The 21,616-nt window shown below is 35.6% G+C and overlaps 2 protein-coding genes across 6 annotated transcripts in view; one reads left to right on the forward strand and one right to left on the reverse strand.

Moving 5' to 3' along the window:
* Dhx57 (DExH-box helicase 57) overlaps nucleotides 1-21,616 on the reverse strand; it is a 48,386-nt gene that overhangs the window by 13,148 nt on the left and 13,622 nt on the right. For all 5 annotated transcript variants that reach the window (XM_076832878.1, XM_076832880.1, XM_076832881.1 and 2 more), the window contains 10 exons: nucleotides 20,695-20,816; nucleotides 19,158-19,353; nucleotides 18,514-18,638; nucleotides 15,733-15,866; nucleotides 14,559-14,613; nucleotides 9,040-9,245; nucleotides 5,392-5,508; nucleotides 2,503-2,599; nucleotides 1,532-1,705; nucleotides 914-1,114 (listed from right to left, as the gene is read on the reverse strand). In XM_076832878.1, the coding sequence (XP_076688993.1) occupies nucleotides 914-1,114; nucleotides 1,532-1,705; nucleotides 2,503-2,599; nucleotides 5,392-5,508; nucleotides 9,040-9,245; nucleotides 14,559-14,613; nucleotides 15,733-15,866; nucleotides 18,514-18,638; nucleotides 19,158-19,353; nucleotides 20,695-20,816 (1,427 nt within the window). The remainder of the gene's footprint in view (nucleotides 1-913; nucleotides 1,115-1,531; nucleotides 1,706-2,502; nucleotides 2,600-5,391; nucleotides 5,509-9,039; nucleotides 9,246-14,558; nucleotides 14,614-15,732; nucleotides 15,867-18,513; nucleotides 18,639-19,157; nucleotides 19,354-20,694; nucleotides 20,817-21,616) is intronic.
* LOC143380131 (cytochrome c, somatic) lies at nucleotides 7,007-7,660 on the forward strand. The gene has a single exon (XM_076832883.2). It carries the CDS (start codon nucleotides 7,136-7,138, stop codon nucleotides 7,451-7,453), a length of 318 nt encoding a protein of 105 aa, XP_076688998.1. The 5' UTR covers nucleotides 7,007-7,135; the 3' UTR covers nucleotides 7,454-7,660.

A 21,616-nucleotide genomic window follows, 5' to 3' on the forward strand; every position in this document is an offset into this window, starting at 1 on the left:
ATTTATTTATTTGAAAGTGGTGCTGAGGATTGAACCCAGTGCCTACCCATGCAAGGCAGGTGCTCCACCACTACTGAGCTACAACCCCAGCCCTGACACAATGTTTTTTAATCTCATAGTATCCCTAGTGCTGAGCCCTGTGCTGGGCAAACAGTAGGCTCTCAAAATGCACATGCTATGGGCTGGGGATGTGGCTTAAGCGGTAGCATGCTCGCCTAGCATGTGTGCAGCCCGGGTTCAATCCTCAGCACCACATACAAAGATGTTGTGTCCGCCGAAAATTAAAAAATAAATATTAAAAAATTCCCTCTCTGCTACAGAAAAGAAGAACTATAACAGTTTTGTATGAGTAGTTTTTTCCCCCTTTCAGTAATTTTTTATGGGTATGCTTCCTCAAGGGAATGACTGGCTCAAAGAGCATGGATAGTTTTACAGTTCTCATATATTATCAAGCAAGTTTTCAGAAAAGTTGAATCAAAGGCTTCCCAGTCTCAATAACATTAAATTTGATCATTCATTCATTAAATCCTGTTTTATGATATTTGTTCATTAAGTAAATAATGGTGTTTTCAAGTTTCTTTCACTTTTCTCTGATAATGAGGCTATAGATTTTTCCCTGGGATAATTTGATATTGTTGTTACCCCAGAAGGAATTCCTTGATGTTATTTTCCTAACTTACAAATGTATTCTTGAGCTCTATTTAGGGCCATGCTCTGCAATATAAGAGATCTCTATATGCAGAAAGTTGAAAGAAATGTCAAAGGACACACTGAAGAACTCTTTCTTCGCAAATGAATGAGTTCACCCATGTACATTCTTAGCAAAATATCTTCTACTAGGAAAAGAAAACCATGGAACTTAAATAGGCTGGGAAACCTTTTAGAAGCAGAAAACAAAAAATCAACATGTAACCTTAGACACAGCTGTTCCAATGGCACTCTTTGTATTTCTGGTAGCTGCTGCTTTAAAAGCTGGTGGTTGTAGTGATGGCTAGTAAATAAATGGAAGCAGACCCCAGATGCAACACGGCCAGCTCGACCCTTTCTTTGCAGGGCATTTGCTTGAGATACGAAAGTATCCTCTAGACTTTCCATCCCTTTGCTGGCATCATATCTATAAAGAAAAGGGAAATAAAAATTTGTATTATTTTACATGGACAGAAGAGATTAATTACACTTTACCTCTGTAGAAGGACACAGTGCCCTGTGTGTTCTAGAATAGTTGAGTCCTTGGTGGGCACAGCTAGTGCTGATTTAAATGGTATCAAGTACCAATACATTTTCTTTATTCAACTCTTTTTCATCTAAAAACAGTAAGATATTATGAAGACTATGAGAGGAAAACTGATTGTCTCCAAGGTAAAAATCTTGGAACTTTATGCTTGACTTTTAAGATTCAAGGTCCTGACTATAGAATCATTCACACATCCACATAAAGTTTTCATAAGGTATTTTTAAAATAGTAATCTATGTATCTTAGCATTAGCCATTAACAGCTGTCACCCTAAATCTTTAGTCTTTGTAACATCACCTCTTTTCTTTCATTTTCCCAGAATCAATGACATAGACAACATCATCAATGGTTATGGAAGTCTCAGCAATGTTGGTGGAAATTATAATCTTGGTTACACCCACTGGGGGTTTTACAAATACAGCCTGTTGCTCTTCGCTGGATAAAGATGAGTGAAGAGGGTGAATAACACATCTGAAAAGAAATAAAAGCACATTAAATAATATGGCACAAAGTACTAAGTTATGTGGGTGAATTTCCATTAAAACCAACAATATGACTTCACATATGAGCAACTTTTCTGCACATGTCCCCAGCTCTTCTAATGGGAAAGTGCTTTCTGACCCTTATAAAATACTCAGTTCTAGGAACTAAAAACCTTGTACCAACTTGAGGAAGTGCTAGAGTGTAATTCAGTAGTCAATAGTCAAGGAGAAGAAATAATTGATATTCTACACATAACAAACATAGAGCAAACTGACCAGTAGAGAAAAATCTTACCCCTACTTTTTAAATCAGAGAGAGGGAAAAACTGTGATGGAAGTTAAAAAATTTCATTCTTATATTTCTAATAGAAATGTAAGAATGAAATTTGCTAGCTTTCCCTTAGATGTGGAGGCATGCCTGGTGTGCCTTGCTGCTAGAACAGGACCCATTGAAAATTATTTTCTTTCAAAATGGTAGCATTCTTTGTTGTTACTAATGCTGGTCCCCCCATCTGCTCCTCCTCCAGGAATTTGGCAACTGAATTACATGCAAGTTTGCTGAGTCATAATGCTAAGTGAAGAGAAATATCTTTCTTTGATGGATGGAATAACTGATTTCCTGGAGCAAACAGGTTTGTCCATTTCCAGCTGGCATAAACAAATGTAAGCTTGAAGAGTGACACCAGAGTCTAAAGAGGGCGAGAATTCTAACATGACCCTTCTGGTTGTTCACATTTGCAGATAACTGCAATGGATGATTAAGGATCTAGAAAGCCATTAGCTTACCGATTACTACGTCGATTGTTGAAAAGAGAATTAGACTGTAGCTGTTCATAAAGCATTTTGATTTCTGCTAGTCCTGGTAGAAATACAAGTATAGCACCTGGGTGTAGAAAAAGAATCAATAAAATAGCTGAAAAAGAAAAAACTAGTATAAATTATAAATCTGTTTTAAACAAAACAAAAATGCAATAATCTGAGAATTTTTCACAATTTTCTTTGTAAAGTCCCCAACAATTTAAATAAATAATAAATTATGGTTTTTGTACATTCTCCAACTTAATAAAGACAAAACTGAGTAAGATTATCCTTCTATAAAAAGAAGTGAGGTGTGAAAAGCATAATACCTTACATTACACAAGAATCACTAGCGAAGTTCTTCAGACATACTTCTTCAGTGCTCTGGCTACTGACATTCTGTTTCTATAGGAAAAGTTAGCCTTCTAACCCATAAGACTGGAAGATTCTTCTATTATGAATAAAATCCCATAAACATTTTACTGGGAATGAGAAAAAGAAACTACATTTGGCTGGCTAATCTGGTAATATAAATTTGGATACATTTGAAAGAGGCAGCACATTAACTAGCCATATCATATTAATAGTTCATGGGCTTTAAATTTTTACATTAAAAAAAAAAAACAATAATGGATCACAGCATAATTCTGTGCCAAGAAGTCACTCAGCAATATTTATCTTCTTTTTTAAATTTTTTTTTTAGTTGTAGATGAACATAATACCTTTATTTTTTATTTATTTTTTTAAATATGGTGCTGAGGATCAAACCCAGTGCCTTGCATGTGCTAGGCAAGCGCTCTACCTCTGAGATACAACCCCAGCCCACTTATTTTCTTTTTTGCTTTATTCAGAGAAGAGGTTGATAATCTCTTCACTAGCCCCTCCCTGAATCCCACAAATAACTCATGACCTATTATTTAGTCAATTATTCTTCCCACTAAATAAAGAAGGAATCTAAATGACTAAAAAAATAAAATGGTCAAAAGAGATCTTATACAGTTGTTTTGAAATACTTCATGGTATACAAAGAATGTCCACATACATTTTCTCATTTGATCCTCATTAGTCACCCTGTGATTCAGTAACTTGGCCACATCACTGGCTAGTAAGCATGAAGCCTGGACACAATCCTAAGGTTTCTGGTCCCAGATCCATGCTCTTTCCATTGTATGCCCCATGTTCATCATGCTAAAATGCCACAAAATTTAAAGAGTAATAAAATAATCTATGTAGATGGGGGGAAAGTAGGCCTATATTCTTGTGCACCTTATTTTATTTATATTTATTTTGGTGCAGGGGGTGGGGTGGGGTGGGGTGGGGTGGGATAGGTGGGGTGGGATTGAACTCAAGAAGCACTCAACCACTGAGCCACATCCCCAGCCCTGTTTTGTATTTTATTTAGAGACAGGTCTCACTGAATTGCTTAGTGTCTCACTTTTTTTTTTTTTTTTTTTTTTGCTTAGGTTGGCTTTGAACTCAAAATCCTCCTGTCTCAGCCTCCCGAGGTGCTGGGATTACAGGCATGCGCCACTGTGCCTGGCTTTCTTATGCACCTTATGATCTGCTCTGCCCTCATGGCTTTGCCATCTATATCAGGAATATGTTTAATATTCACAAATATATCACTGACTCTAATCACTATATCTACTTTGCTCTGATATTAGGTAATTTTCTAATATTTCTTTTTTACTTCTATGCTTTTTTTTTTTAGTAAGTCTTTTCTTTTAGCATGGAACAAGATATTCAATCTACTGATAAAATATTAGCCACAACTGATTATTTGCCAAAAGAAGAAAAATAATGCACTTTAATAATTTTACATGCCTTAGTCTTTTTAGAAAATACTACATAATGATTAAGTTTAAGCAGAAGAGGGCAGTCATTCTCACTTCTCTGAAGTACTAACAAGCACATAAATCACTTTATTCAATGATCACCCAATAATGACTGCCCTTTCTTTATTCATGCAACAAATATTTCCTCTATGCCTAAATGTTCAAGTACTGTTTTAGGGTCTAAGAAATATAATAGTGAACAAGAAATTCCTGTTCTGAAGGACTCTACATTCTACTGAAGAAGATGGTCAGTAAGCAAAAGTCTAATTATAGACCGTGTTAAGTGCTATAATGAAATGAAAATAATTTTTGGATATTATGATAGGATAGGGGAAGACAAGACATCTTCTGCAGAGAAGACATGTAAGCAGAAACCTGAGTCATGCAAAGGATTGAGTTATAAGAAGATCTGGGGTGTCTGCTCTGGGGATAAGGGATTGCAAGTGAGGTGAAGAAGATCACTGGGATAGGAATACAGTGAGGAGGAGAAAAGTAGTGATTGTTCTGTGCTACAGCAACAGCACTGTTATCAGTGTTGATATCAACAATAAGTGTTTCATAAACCATTATTAGAGATAGTATCTACTGGGCATAAACTCTATGCCAGGCCCAATGATAAGTGCTTTATCTATGGTTTCTTTTATTTATTTTTCTAACTATGTGTGTAAATGCGCACACGCATGTATGTGGTGCAGGGGTTTGAAACCAGGGCCTTTGTATGCTAAACAGGTATTCTATCCTGATCTATATCCTCAGCCCCCATGTGGCTGGTTTATTTTAAATCTTGAAATAGCTTTATGTAAGAGGATTTATTACTACTTTTACTGTACAAATAGGAAACTGTGAACTAGGTAAATGTTCAGTAGAAATGATAAAGGCTACAAGATTACAGGATTCCTAAAGAGCAGAACTGGAAAATTTACTAGACTCCAAAGGCTGAGCTCTTAACCCCACTGCCCTGTGGTCTCCCTATGTGGTCTGCAATGTGATTCAAACAATGTTTAATTTGTGCATCATTCAGCCTGGATGAAGACGCAGTTACCTGGAGGATAGGAATGCTTTCCATCCACAATCCACTCTAACAAGGCCTCTATTAATTCAAGATTAACCTTTTCAAAATCCATAATGGACATTGTTTTGATGACTGATTTGCTGACCCCTGAAAGAAAGGGAAAAAGTAGAAGAATAATTATACCTTATTGAAAACAATATGCCTATGAATTAGGTAAATGTTCGGTTGATTTAACACAGATGTTCTAATTTAATGTACTGAAGTGAACATTTATCTTTTAGTTTCTTGGAAAATATAAATTTTCAGAGTACTTTCTTTTTTTAATATTTATTTTTTAGTTGTAGTTGGACACAATATCTTGATTTCATTGATTTATTTTTATGTGGTACTGAGGATTGAACCCAGGGCCTTACATGTGCTAGGTGAGCACTCAACCACTGAGCCACAACCCCAGCCCCCTCTAGAGTACTTTCTAGAGTCAATCTTGAACAATGACTCAAGGAGCAGGCTGTTGCCTCTATTATAGAGGCCTAGAGGGGCTACTTTAGACTCCTCTTTCCTTCCTTTTACTACTACACAGTATATAAACTAATGATACAATCAAATTCTGATCTGATTAGCTCATAGTCAGGGTAACAGCAATCCATGGAAAGCAACACGTAAAGGCCACAGCTTTTATTAGCATCTTTATAACAGTGGCTGTTAATCTTTGGGTTCCCTTAAGTAAATGACAAAACTTATAGATCTTTCCTGAAAACATACATGTGATTTTAAGGGCTTCCCCAAAATTCTTGAAGCCTATCCACAGACCCTTAGGTCTATAATCTCCTTCTACACCATTTGGTAGAAGACAGTTCTTTGAATTGTACTGTGAGCCTAAGCTCTTTTAAAAACAAGTAGCATATTATTGGGGTGATTAATTCTCCAAACACTATGGCCCTTTCTTCTTGGTTGCTCCTGATGGTCCATCACCCTAACTATGGTTTAACAGAAACAAAATAACTATAGTAAGTATCAAGAAAGGGAAACTTCCTATATGATAATGGTAAGTTTGAAGAGGGGCAAAAACACAGTTTCTAAACAATGCTTTAGTAGAGTGAACCCCATGTTGGGCAAAATGAGAGAAAGGATTAAACAGACTACACAAACAAGGGTGTGTTTGGATACAGAGGGCAGAGGAGGAAATCACTTTTCTTTGCCAGGATTCCAAATAGTCAGATTTTTCAAAAGGAGAAAGTATCACTGAACCGAAAAAAGGCAGTGAAGTGAAAAAAATTAATTAAAAAAATATATTGTTTGGTAGTTTAAACTAATCAAATGTCCTGAAAAAGACTGTCATTTTTTTTTTATAAAACTATAAAAAGTTCCAGAAATTGAGCTAGAAAACATTATTTAATCTTCTAAAAAATGAAAGAGCAATGAGATCAGTTAAATCAAGGTTTTTGTTTTATTTTTTAAACAGGGAAACAAAAATTTTCTCAGAAAAACTAAGCAAGGCAGGCACAGTGGCATGCTCCTGTAGTCTCAGATGCTTGGGAGGCTAAGGTAGGATAGCTTAAACCCAGGTGTGTGAGGTCAGCCTAGGCCACACAGCAGGATCCCATCTCAAAAAAAAAAAAAAAGGGGGGGGGGGGAAATGGAGCGAGTGCGGTTGCACTGACACCGGTACATAGGCGCAGACCGGCGTGTCCTTGGGCTAGAGAGTGGGACGTCCGGCTTCTGATCGGGATCCTTCTTTGCTTCTTTGCGCTAGCCACGAAAGAACGAATTAAAAATGGGTGATGTTGAGAAAGGCAAGAAGATTTTTGTTCAGAAGTGTGCCCAATGCCACACGGTGGAAAAGGGAGGCAAGCACAAGACTGGGCCAAATCTCCATGGACTGTTTGGGCGGAAGACAGGTCAGGCTGCTGGATTCTCTTATACAGATGCCAACAAGAACAAAGGCATCACCTGGGGAGAGGATACACTGATGGAGTATTTGGAGAATCCCAAAAAGTACATCCCTGGAACAAAAATGATCTTCGCTGGCATTAAGAAGAAGGGAGAAAGGGCAGACCTAATAGCTTACCTCAAAAAAGCCACTAATGAGTAATAGCTACTGCCTTATTTATTACCAAACAGAAATGTCTCTTGGCTTTTTTATGTGCACCATAATTTAATTGATGTGATACACCAGAAATCAGATCATGAATGACTGACAAAATTATTTTTGTTGGACAATCCTGATTTAAGTAAAACTTACTTGTAGTTAAATTAATATTTTGGTTATATTCCCACTTCAGTAAATTCTATCACTGTTTCCCCTCTTTAAAGTTGTGGTTGGACTTAATTAGTAATGTTCAGTATTTCACAAAAATGGTGAATGACATCTGAAAACTGGTTTTATATTTAGTTTTATAGAACTGATTATGTGAATATGTTTAAAATATGGGGGAAATCCCTTCACTCTCTCAGAACCAAGCATGATTCACATTTGTTTCAATTTGTGTTCATTAGCCTATTAAAGGTTGAAGATAAGGAAGCAATGTCTATTTTTGTTGACCATGCCAATTTAATTAGAATTCCCTGTATCTAAAATGCTGTTCTTTCCTTATGGAAAGGCATTTTTAGTGTGGTTTATGTATGATATTAAATAAAGAATAGTTAACACTTCTCAAATTAAAAAAAAAAAAACAACAACAACAACAAAAAAACAAAGGTAGTAACCTTCAGGCCTCTATGTGTTCAGCCAAGCTTATGTGTACAGAAAACCACATAGGAACAAAGAATAGCTAGGTGGAGTCTTACTTGAGAGGAAGGCGCATCTAACAAAATAAATCAAAATGCTTAAGCCAAGTGTGGTAGTGCACACCTGTTATCCCAGCATGTCTGTGGTTCCAGCAGAGACTGAGGCAGGAGGATCACAAGTCCCAGTCAGTCTTAGCAACTCAGCAAAAAAATTGGCGATAATGGAGACTACTGAGAGAACTCTCAAAATCTGAATAATAGACTGTGGATTAAATAAAAGTATTTGTGTTAAATGTCTTCATTTTGATCACTATATTGTAGTAATGTAAGAGAATGTTCTTGTTCTTAGGAGGTACATATTAAAGTCTTAGGATAAAGGGACATCACATCTGAAACTCAAGAGATTCAGAAAAAAAAAACAACAACACAGGTTACACAGAACCAATGACAAAGCAAACAAAGCAAAACATTAATTGATGAGTGAGAGTAAAAGGTGTAAGAGTTTACTGCATAGTCTCAGAGCTTTTCTGGATTGTCTATTTTGGCAAATATAGTAACAAAATCTACATACACGTTGGAACAGTATTTTTTTCTTTTGGTAACAGGACTAAACCCAAAGGAAATTACCCACTGAGCCACATTCCCAGCCCTTTTTACTTTTCATGTTGAGACATGTGAATAACCTTCTCCCTAGGTTGCTTACAGCCTCACTAAATTGCTGAGGCTGGCTTTGAATCTGAGATCCTCCTGCCTCAGCCTCCGGAGCTGGTGGGATTACAGGCGTGCACATCACAGTTGGCTGGAACTGCTTTTTTTCCTAAGTTTAAGGTTGTTTTGATAAATTAAAGGCAATTGACACAAAAAAGCCACATTTTTCTTCTTCTACATCATGGTGGGAAAAACACTAGAAATTTTTGGCATGATTATAATATTCACTAGGAAGCATGTTACCTTTATAGCGGGCCAGGAGCTGCTTAAAATCTAACTGTTGATCTGGCACTGCATCTTTGACAGAATCCTGATCCTGGAGGTGAAGAGACAGCCTCAGGTCTTCCTCTACTTCTTCAAATGCAGTTCTGTTACGTCTTGCTTTAAGTTTTTCCTTTGCAATCTGTTTCATGGAGCGCATATATGGGCTCCCATCCTGTAACACGTATCTGAAGAAAGAAGACAAAACGCACATGTCTATGTATGTGAATTTGCTGGTAAAAAACAAAAGTATTCACTTATTTCACGTGCTCATTCAGCAGAATGTTGCTCTGTTTCTGCCTAACTCATACTATCCATCCAATCAATCTAGGATTCTGCTTTGGTTCTGTCCAGAATAGATAAAAATCTGGATAAAAGTCCTATCCAAGAAAAATATCAAGGACATTCAGAAATGTTTTTTATTTTATTTTCTTTTTTGGTGATCTTATCTGTTCCCAATAGTTTCAACTATAATTCCCAGGCAGCTAACTTTACCCCATTGTTACAACAAAATTTGAACCCAAAACACTAGTTTTTGGCTGAACATCTCTACAAAACCATCTTCAAAATATATCAAAATTTTCTCATTAGTTAGTATTTGTCCATTATAATACTATTAGACTTCATGGCAAAGTGGAAAATGACTAGATTTGCAACCAAAAGCTTTGGATTTAAATCTGAGGTTTGCAATTAAACCAATTTGCCAGGAAACTTTTTAGTAAAGTAATTTCAAAGGGCTTTATTTTCTCATCATTTGAGGGAGTTAGATAACTGATTTGAAACTATTTTTCTAGAGCCCCAGAGGTTTCTCAGAGCCCTTGGGAAAATTAAGGAATGGGAGGATAGAAAACAAATAGGTGGCCAAGTGAAATGTTGCACTCCTGTAGGAGGAGGCTGAAGCAGGAGGATCATGAGTTCAAAGTCAGCCTCAGTAACTTGGTGAGGTTCTAAGCAACTCAGTGAGATCCTGTCTCTAAATAAAATACAAAAAAAGGGTAGGGGATATGGCTCTGTGATTATGTACCCCTGAGTTCAATCTCTGGTATTTAAAAAAACAATAGGGACTCTGTCCTTCCTTTTGCCTTCTTTCAGCCAGATCATTCCAATTTTACTCTCATTTCTTCATGATTTCCTACAAGATTTCATTTGCAAACATTGTACTTGAACTTTTAAAAAAAGGTTTAAAAACCTATGATGATACAAATTTTGATGTTCTCCAACCCCTTCCCTTCATCAAGTGTCATATCCTCTTTTTACATTCAATATTCATTTATTCCTTTAACACATATCAAATACCAACTTTGTGCAGGGAACTGTGGTAACAGTGATTGTATGGAATGTAAAAATGAATACTCTTCAAGAAACTTACAAACTTGTGAGAATAGATCAAAGCAACTCACTATACCACAAAACAGGTGAAAAAATATTGCTAGGTATATAAGAAAAGTACCCATGACATATAAGTTATTTTAGTTGTAGATGGACATAATACCTCCACTTTATTCATCCACTTTTATGTGGTGCTAAGGATCAAACCCAGTGCCTCACATGTACTAGGTAAGTGCTCTACCACTGAGCTACAACTCCAGCCTCTACCCATGATTTCTAATAAAGAATGTATAGTAGGACAGACAAAATAAAGAGATCCAAAAGAAAAAAGAAGAACTCAAACTATCCCTATTAACAGATGACATGATTCTATATCTAAAAGATCCAAAAAATTCCACCAGAAAATTTCTAGAACTGATAAATGAATTCAGCAAAGTAGCAGGATATGAAATCAATACCCATAAATCAAATGCATTTCTATATGTAAGTGATGAATCCATTGCAAGAGAAATTAGGAAAACTGTCCCATCCACAATAAAGTAAAAAAAAAAAAAATGTTGGGAATCAATCTAACAAAAGAGGTGAAAGACCTCTACAATGAAAACCACAGAACACTAAAGAAAAAAATGAAGAAGACCTTAGAAGATATAAAGATTTCCCATTCTCTTTTTTTTTTTTTTTGTTTTGTTTTTTTTTTTGAGGGGGGGAGGGTGGTATCAGGGATTGAACTCAGGGACATTCGAACACTGAGCCACATCCCCAGCCCTATTTTTTGTATTTTATTTAGAGACAAGGTCTACCCTGAGTTGTTTAACACCTCACTTTTTGCTGAGGCTAGCTTTGAACTAGTGATCCTCCTGTCTCAACCTCCCGAGCCGCTGGAATTACAAGCATGTGCCACTGTGCCTGGCTCTCCCATGCTCTTGGATAGGCAGACTTAATATTGTCAAAATGGCCATATTGCCAAAATTGTTATATAGATTTAATGCAATTCCTATTAAAATCCTGATGATATTATTCATTGAACTAGAAAAAGCAATCATGAAATTCCATTTAAAAAATGAGACCCAGAATAGCCAAAGAAATCCTTAGCAAGAAGAATGAAGCAGGAAGCATCATAATACCAGACTTTAAACTATACTACAGAGCAACAGTAACAAAAATGGCATGTAGATGAATGGTATAAAATAGAAGACACAGAGACACCCACATAAATACGGTTATCTCATACTTGACAAAGGCACCAAAAACATATATTGGAAAAAAGATGGCCTATTCAACAAATGGTACTGGGAAAACTGGAAATCCATTATGTAGCAAAATGAAATTAAACCTCTACCTTTTACCTTGCACAAAAATCAACTCAAAGTAGATCAAAGACTTAGGCACCAGAACAGAGACCCCACACCTAACAGAAGAAAAAGTAGGCCCAGACTTAATCATGTCGGCTTAGGACCTGACTTCCTTAACAAGACTCCTAAAGTGCAAGAAGTAAAATTAAATATCAATAAATGGGATGGATTCAAACTAAAAAGCTTCTTCCCAGGAAAGGAAACAATCATAAGGTAAAGAAAGGTGTAGAGAATGGGAGAAAATCTTTACCACACGTACCTCAGATAGAGCACTAATCTCTAGGATATATAAAGAACTCAAAAAACTTAACACCAAAAATAAATAAATAAATAACCCAATCAATAAATGGGCTAAGGAACTGAACAGACACTTTACAGAAGAAATATAATCGATCAACAAACATATGGAAAAAAATGTTCATCATCTCTAGCAATTAGAGAAATGCAAATCAAAACCACTCTAAAATTTCATCTCATTCCAGTCAGAATGACAATTATCAAGAATACAAACAATAGTGTTGGTGAGGATGTAGGTACACTCATACATTGCTGGTGGGATGCAAATTGGTGCAACCACTATGGAAAGCAGTATGGAGATTCCTCAGAAAACTTGGAATGGAACCACTATTTGACCCAGCCATCCACTCCTCAGTTCATACCCAAAGGATTTAAAATCAGCATACTACAGTGACGCAGCCACATAGATGTTTAGAGTGGCTCAATTCACAATAGCTAAAGTACAGAACCAACCCAGATGCCCTTTAACAGATGAATGGATAAAGAAAATGTGGTACATATACAAAATGGAATATTACTCAGCTTTAAAGAAGTACAAAATTATGACATTTGCCAGTAAATGGATGAAAGTGGAGAATATCATGCTAAGTGAAATAAGCCAATCAAAAAAAATTCAAAGGCAGAATGTTTTATCCTATAAGTGGAAGTTGATCCATAGTGGGAGAGTGCGAGGAATGAAGGAACTTTGGATTGTGCAGAGGGGAATGAGGAGAGAGGTGGGGCTGAGGGGACGGGAAGGACAGTAGAATGAGACAGACATTATTACTCTATATACATGTATAATTGCACGACTGGTGTGACTCTGCACCATGCATAGCCAGAGGAATGAGAAGTTGTGCTCCATTTTTGTATAATGTGTCAAAATGCATTCTATTGTTATATAAAACTAACTAGAACAAATACAAAATACAGGTGACTAAAAAAAAAAAAAAAGAATTTATAGTAGAAGGAAATTTCATGGAGGCAGCATTGGAGTTGAGTGTTAACTGGATAAGGAAGAGGAAGACAGAAATAAAGATGCAAAGATAGTAGCAGCATAACATATTTGAGAAACAGTGAGTAGTCTGATGGTGTGTGATAGGAGAGTACAGTAGAAAGGGAGGTTAAATATAGTTGAAGTCAGCTGATATGGGTCTTGAATGTCCAGAGTCTGGGTAATAGAGAGCCAATGCAAGTTTCTAGAAGAGCAGGAACATGACCAATTCTACACTTATAAGAATTAGATTTAGTGAGTTTAGGACGTAAGAAAATAAAGACAAGGGCTGGGAATACAGCTCAGTTGGTAGAGTGCTTGCCTCAAAAGCATAAGGCCCTGGGTTCAATCCCCAGCAACACACACACACACACACACACACACACACACGCACACACACACACACACACAAAAAAAAAGGAAAATAAAGACAGGCAAACTCAAATTCAACAGAAATAGCATGGAACCTAGAAAATAACAGTTTTAATAAGTTCCCTAAGTATTCTCATTGTACTCTAAAACTTGAAAGCCACACATTTTGGGTTTTTTGCTTGAGAAGTCTGTACTATTTAAAACATAGGTAATAGGACTTCTTAGTAATAGGAAGAAAAAACTTTTGAGTTGTGTTTAAGGTGCCATATCTTGGGTGTTTTCATCCTTACTCGTACAGTTTAGAAATGAAGATGGTGACCTGGGCGTTCTTGTCACAGATGTGACCGCTACAATCTCATGAGTCTAAGATAGCCATTAAGGAGCTTAATATTGAGAAGAAATAGGGCAAGGATAAAATCTTGGGGAATTCCCAAAGAGCAAGAGAGAAATCTGCTTGTGTACAATGGACAGTGTCACTTTTGACCTAGTACTGTGATTACTCATACAAACGGCTTAACACTCAGACCACACTGCAAACTCCCTGAGAGTAGAATGATGATGATAATAATAGCTAACATTTATAAAGCATGTACTAAGCATGTATGTCTCAGGCACAGTTCTAAGCATTTTTTCTTTAAGGCAATGTCTGCATTTTTTTTTAACCTTTATTTTATTTATTTATTTTTATGTAGTGCTGAGGATCAAACCCAGCGCCTTGCACGTGGCTAATGAGCACTCTACTGCTGAGCCACACCGCAGCCCCCAGTTCAAAGCATTTTGCAATTATTAATTTATCAGTTAATACTTATAACAACCCAGCAAATAAGCTAATATTAATATACCCATTTTAGGGCTGGGGTTGTGGCTCAGTGGTAGAGCGCTTCCCTAGCATGAGTGAAGCACTGGGTTTGATTCTCAGCACCACTTATAAAAATAAATAAATAAAGGTCCATCAATAACTAATAATACTAAAAGATTATATGACTTGCCAGAGTTACAGTTAGTAAGTAAAGGGATTTAAGTACTGGCAATTTGCTGAAACAAAGGAGAAAATAGAATGTTCAAATAAAAAATTGGAAGAAAGACTAACACGCATATTAGTATCCTGGCATTCTGAAATTAAATAATAATTCTGTTTTCAAAGATGTTTGTTGTAACTTAATTAACATCCTCCTTACCTTGTCACAGCAACTGCATCTTCCAGAAAAAACTGATCAACAGGAAATGTACGACCTAGAAAAACAAGAAAACAAAATAGAAAATCTCAGAATGCCCATTAAACTCTAATGAAATGTTTGTTTATATATGTTAATTGAATGATATTTATATGTAATCAATTGTAGAATAAACCAAAGCCCAGAGTGATAAGTCAACTGCACAAAGAGACTGAAATATGTATACTTACACACACACACACACACACACACACACACACACACATTCTCTTAAAACAAAGTTTGGCACATTTAAGTCCTATTTGTTCTGTGGTCTTAAAAGTGTATATTAAAAAGTTTCTGATGACAAAGTGGAGAGTGTAGATTCCAGTTAGTAAAGAAAAGAGAAGTGGATAGGTAAAGAAATGATAATTTGCACTTTTTAACCTGTTACACCTTCCCCAACCTCCCCCTTCTTCCCTAATGTGTGACCTTTAAACATTCAACACTTGTATTTTAGATCAAGCATATAGTTTCTTTCAAAAATCTATTGTCAACATTCTGACAACCAGAACAAACAGTACTATAACTTATCAGTCAGTGTTTCCAAATTGTCCCTTTGGTAATCAATTGTAGAAGGATATAAACCAAAGCCCAAAGTGATAAGTCAACTGCACAATGAGACTGTGAAAGCACCCACAGAAAACAGGCTATCCAACTTCATTTCCCTCCAGAGTGAATAATATCCAGAAAGATAGTACAATCCAGAAATGAACAAATATGCTATACACAGTCATATCTTCCCTTTGACTGATTACCACTAGAAACACACATTTTCATTTTAAACACAATCAGGGGCTGGGATGTAGCTGGGTGATAGAGCGCTTGCCTAGCATGTGGAAGGCCCTGGGTTCAATTCTCAGCATCACAAACATAAAAATAAAACAAAAAAATCAAAATAGAATGCTAGAAATTCTAAATAATAAAGTCTTTTAAAAAAGTCATATACAAAATTAAAATCTTCAGGCAAATGGAATTATTACCTATCAATCACATTATATAGTTATGATTTTGTTATAAATTAATCACTTCTCCTCTAGACAGAGTTATATAAATACTAATCAATATATGTCTCAAATGAGTTTTAAAATATATTTGCTTATTAGAATGATACACATGCAAGATGCATTTTAATCACCTGGTATAGTAATAACTGGGCAGGAATTGAAATATTCTGAAAAGAGTTCAGCATTTAAAGTTGCACTCATTAGAATAACTTGAAGAGTTGGCCTCTGCAACACAATGTCCTTCAAAACTAGCAGTAAGAAGTCACTAGAGAAAAATAAAAGAAACACCTGAGGATCAAACAAATTCAATATATGAAAATTAATAACTGTGATATACTTGGGGCAAGGAATATGTAAGACTGTGTGAAAAAAAAATACTGCAACACTCATAGAAAGATGTGTCATGCTCCTGGATGTGAAGACTTACTATTATAAAGATATCAATTCTTTCCCAAATAAATTCAGTATAGTGACAATCAAAATAGCAATACGATTTATCATCAAAATTGATAATTTTACTTCTTGATATCTTTGGGTATACAAAAAGCATATACAAAGATTTTCATCATAGTATTTTTTGTAACAGTAAAACAACAAACACTATCTAAATGTCCATCAACCAGGAAATAGTTAACTATACCATCTAATCTACGAAATAACATGAGGCAGATAAAAAGAATAATGACATGAAAACACCTCTAAGCCATACTGCTAGTGGAAAAAAACTGTGCAATGATATTTACTGAAGAATAGCAATACCTTAAGGAGCCTCCCTGCTTCAGCCCTTGACTCCCTACAATCTCTTTTCAATGTGGTCATCCAATAATTCCATTCAAATGTCAATCTGACTATGCTATTGTTCTGCTCAAAATCCTTCAGTGATTTCTCATTAGAGTCCTTAATATCAAGGCCCTACATGACAAGGACTGCACTCCCACCACTCATTTCTACTGCTTTCACCCCTAACTCACTAGCTCCAGAATTGTCTGAGGCATGCACCTCAGGGCCTTTGTTCCTGGCATTAATCTGCCTGGATGGGCTTCTTCCCATCTTCCATGTAGGTAACTCCCTCACTTCCTTCAAGTCTTTACTCAAAAGATATCTTTTCAGCAAGGCCTTCCTTGGCTACTCTCTTTAAAATTTCAAATGCCCTCCCTGTTTTAATTTTTCTTCTCAGCACTTAATATACTTTGTATTTTACTTATTTACCTTGTTCCCTTAACTATCAGAATGTAATCTCTTCAAGGACAAGGATTTTGGTTTATTTGTTCACTCCTCCAGTGTCTAGAGCAATGCTTGGGAATACTGAGTGTTTAATGAACATTCATTAACTTACAAAATGTATTTATCACTTGTGTAAAAAAAGGTCTAAAAATAAAATTATCTCTAATAAAGTAAACACATACATTGATACATACAGATATAATCATTTAAGATTTTTTTACTGTCTTAGAATTATTTCCTTCTATTTGGATCTACTTTTTTTTTTTAAATCTAGAAATCTGCTTTTCTTTCTAATTACTTTGTATTTCTTATTTACTAGTTTATCAGTGCACTTATTTATTCTAATAGTCTTCTGGTTAAAAATCTTCCCTATTCAGTTACAGACATTTTATCAGTTGGGTCCTCCAAATTTTTTATTATTTGAAGTTTTGTAATTAGCTATTTTCTCTTTTTCTATTAGTCCACCAAGTTTACTTAGATTCTTTCTTCTTCTCAAGCTACATATAATAACATAATACTTTACGAGAAAACATTGTAATTTTTAAGGAAATGTCTTTATTTTTCCCACTATGTTTTTCACATCTTAGGGCATGCTCTATGTGACAAACTATGATCAATGCTGTCCATCGATGCAGCCCTTCCTCAGTATTTAAAATACGGAGAATTTTAATTTTAGGCCTCGGTTCTTTAATGACTTCTAATTCACTAAAATAAAGCCTAAATGCCTTAATATCTGTGGATTATAAGACCCTGGAAGATTTGGCTCTTGCTTCCTTTTGCCCCTGCTTCTTTGCCTCTCATTCACTACATACCAGGCACATTCTTCCTTTAGTTTCTGGACACACCAAGCCCTTTCCCACTGCAGAATTCTCCCTCATGCTATCATTGCCCCACCTGTCACTTGACTCCCTTTCACAGTTCAGTTTTCAACTTAAATATTTCTTTGGCAAGATGGTCTCTGACCATCTTATGAGTTTTTCCCTCCGAATACAGCTCCTGTTCATTCCTTCACAGTATGCTCCAATTTGTAATTGTTTACTTGTTTATTCCATCAAACTATAAAAAGTCAGAGGTAACCAAATATACTTTTTACCTCAGTGTTCCCAGCAACTAATATATCACTTGATAATGAAGACAGGCTCATATATATATATGATTACTGATTGAATAACCAAAAAGACAAGGAAGCACAGATTGACCAATCTATCAGCTACAACATGCATCACACCTCTTATACTCCTTCTGAGTAGAATGTCCAGCTTAGTATGATGCCCAAGAGGGTGAGAGGTGTATCTTCTAACTCAACGATGTTGTGTCCATCTAATAGGAAGACTCTCCTAGTGATGAATATGTGCTTTTCTAGCTAGCATTGTTAGTGCTATAGACCCTGCAGCTTAAGAAAGAAGTTCCTTGGGTCTGAGGTTGTGGCTCAGTGGTAGAGCGCTTGTGTGAGGTGCTGGGTTCAATCCTCAGCACCACATTAAAAAAATAAATAAATAAATAAAGGTATTGTAAAAATATTAAATAAAAGAAAGAAAGAAAAAGAAGCTCCTTTTCTCTAATATAGCCTTCCCTGTGGCAAATTACCATTACGAAATCTATGAAACTCAACTGGAGAGAGAACAAATTTTTTTCTACTATGTCTTCATTTTATGTATGTGTATGTTTGATAGAAAAAATCGTTTTACCTTTCTTCTGTCCTCTCATGAACTTCATCAACAATGATATGGGTAACTCCCTGTAGAGTCGTATCTCCTTCTAGCCTTCTCAGCAGCACTCCTGTGGTGCAGTATAACAGTCTGGTGGCTGAAGACTTACACAAAAAGGCAATACCAAGCATGAATAAAACTACTGAAAAAATATTTACTGGCAAGACATTTTGAATAGATAAGGACAAAGAATATTAACTACAGCAGTGGTTCCATTTAATATGAAACAATAAAAAATGTACAATTTCTTGCAGGGAACAACAATAAATTTTTTTTTTTGCTTTGCATCAAACTTTTAAATTTAAGATTCTCTTCAAAAGCATTCAAAATTATCATTAAAAAATGAGTGATGAAATCAATTCTAAGTTTGTCTAAGCTTCCAGAGGATATACTAGATCATTCTGCTACTAAAAAATAAGAAACCTTAATAAAGGAAATTTGGTATAATTATATGAGTTCTTATATCAAAATATTTCTAAATATTTTGCCCTACTGAAGGTTGTCATTAATTTAAAATAACTTGAAAGAATAGATCCCAAATTGCCCATAAATCTCCCAACCCCAAAGACTTTTCAAAGGTAAACTGCATTTCTGTTAGTGGGAAACAGGCAAAGCATACAAACCTTGACACTTTCTAACCGAATCTGATATCCCACGGTCAGACCCACCCTTTCGGCTCTTTCTTTAGCAACTCGTTCAGCAACAGAGATTGCAGAGATTCGTCGGGGTTGGGTACAGATGATGTTAGCCACTTTCTCAGGTGGCCCACTCAGAGAATCATCCAGAATAAACTGTGGAATCTGTGTGGTTTTCCCACATCTGTATGTCAAAACAAATGAGTCCTAAAATGAAGTTTTCAAGGGCTAGTTAACAAAGCAATCACAGGTAATGAGGAAAGTGATAAAACTAATTAATCAGCTTCATCTGTCTTCAAAGAGTATCCACTGATTTATTACCTAGAGCTAATAAATTCCAGGAAATTGCACCTGAGATTAAAAAGGCAATCACATAATAGTTTAATACCATTTATAAAATTGGAGCTATTGAACATACATCATATTTCAGCCTATAAATTTCTCTAAAGATGTGAACTCTACATATGAATTCTAATAAGAAATATTAGGTTATGATTATTAAAATGTGTTATATTTCCCCCTCTGATATATATTAATTTGGCTAAAAGACTAAGGATAAAAAGATAAGAAACTACAAGATGCAAGATTACTACTATACCTGTGACTTGGGCACAAATATAAGTATCAAATTGGGTACTTTTGAATAAAGAATTAAATTAAGGCTGCAGCTTAACCCTGATAAATAGGTTCATATAACACATGGAGAGTGTAAACAGGAAAGATAATGTGCCTTAAGTTGTCCCTTTTTTTTCTTTTTAAATATTTTTATAGTTGTAGATAAACACAATACCTTTGTTTATTTGTTTTTATGTGGTGCTGAGGATAGAACCCAGTACCTCACAAATGCTAGGCAAGCACTCTACCACTAAGCCACAACTCCAGGCCCCTTAAGTTGTTCTTAAAAGAAAAAAAATTAAAGTTTTAACGAAATCAAATTGCTGGCCGGGCTCGGTGGCGCAAGCCTATAATCCCAGTGGCTTGGGAGGCTGAGAAAGGAGAATCATGAGTTCAAAGCCAGCCTTAGCAACTGTGGGGCAGTAAGCAACTCAGTGAGACCCTGTCTCTAAATAAAATACAAAATAGGGCTCAGTCATTGAGTACCCCTGAGTTCAATCCCTGGTACCCAAAAAAAAAGAGAAACCAGAATTAATTCAGAAGATGAAGAGCTTTCAAGTTAAATGTCTAGAATTATTTTTTAAATTTAAAAATAGGGCTTGTTAAAAGTTTTCTGCTGAACCCTGTGCCTTAAAATTGTTTTGAGGTAGAAGTATACAACATCTGTAAACTTGTAGATGAATTTCTGAGGTTTTTTTTTGTTTTTGTTTTTTGTTTTTTTTTTGTAATTTGGCTCTATAGGCTTCAGAAGCTGCAATACCAACCCCTGTAAAATATTATTTAATATCCAACAGGAAAAAGTGCCAATTATACCAGTATAGGTTTTTTAAAAGTACAACTAGATATAGCAACCACTGTACATATCATATTTATCAGTGAAAGCTGTTTCACAAATACATTATTTTCTTACCCAGTCATACCACTTATGACAACCACTTGGTGCTTGCTCAGCAATTTAAGAATGGTTTCTCTTTCTTCCCATGCAGGGAGTGACTGCCTTTCTTGTAGAACTGACTGGAACTGTCTGGAAGCCTAATAAAAATCAAGGATAAGGCATTAGTTACGTTCCTTTGAATCCTCTTTCACAAGGTTCTGAATTCAAAATTCCAGTAGGACTCACCCTTTCTGTTCTTTCTAAATAATTTCTTCTGAGATAGCTTTACAGAGATTTGTAAGGATTGAATGCAGATGACTTTAGTCAGAAGATTGGCTACTCAAAAAATCAACCAGAATAATCTACAGAATATACATAGTTTTCCTACATTTGAATAAACTGAAATATCTTATAATAAACCCCTCTCGCTTAGCATCTATCCAGCTCTTCCTGACAAGCGTCTATATACTAGCACTGTCCATAGGACCACATGTGTTCATGGAAATGTTCCATACCTTCACTGTCCAATATAAGCAATTTCTGGCCACAGGTGCATAAAGAACCCTTGAAATGTGGATAATACTCCTGAGGAACTAAATTACTCTAATGAAATAATTTAAATTTAAATAGCCAAAAGTGATTAAGAATTACCATAGTGGAAAGCATAGCTCTACACAAATCAAGTTTTTTTCAATAAAAAAAAAAAAAATCAATAAGAGCACTTGCCAAAGGATTCTTTTTGTCCCTTCGCCACAATTATGTTAATCAGTTTCATATGTAGTGGCCAGCACTATAAACACTTTATTGTATTTTTAAATTATGGGAGAAGAGGAGTGGAGAGAGAAAGGTTAATGGGTACAAAGGTACAGTTGCATAGGAGAAATAATTCCTAATGCTCTATAGCATAGTAGAGTAACTATGGTTGACAACAATTAATCATATATTTCAAAATAGAGAG

The sequence above is a fragment of the Callospermophilus lateralis genome, chromosome 14 (assembly GCF_048772815.1).
Source record: "Callospermophilus lateralis isolate mCalLat2 chromosome 14, mCalLat2.hap1, whole genome shotgun sequence".
Lineage (NCBI taxonomy): Eukaryota > Metazoa > Chordata > Mammalia > Rodentia > Sciuridae > Callospermophilus > Callospermophilus lateralis.

What these genes read in the sequence shown, in the direction of transcription:
- LOC143380131 (XM_076832883.2), top strand. Translation starts at nt 7,136, where the DNA reads ATGGGTGATGTTGAGAAAGGCAAGAAGATTTTTGTTCAGAAGTGTGCC.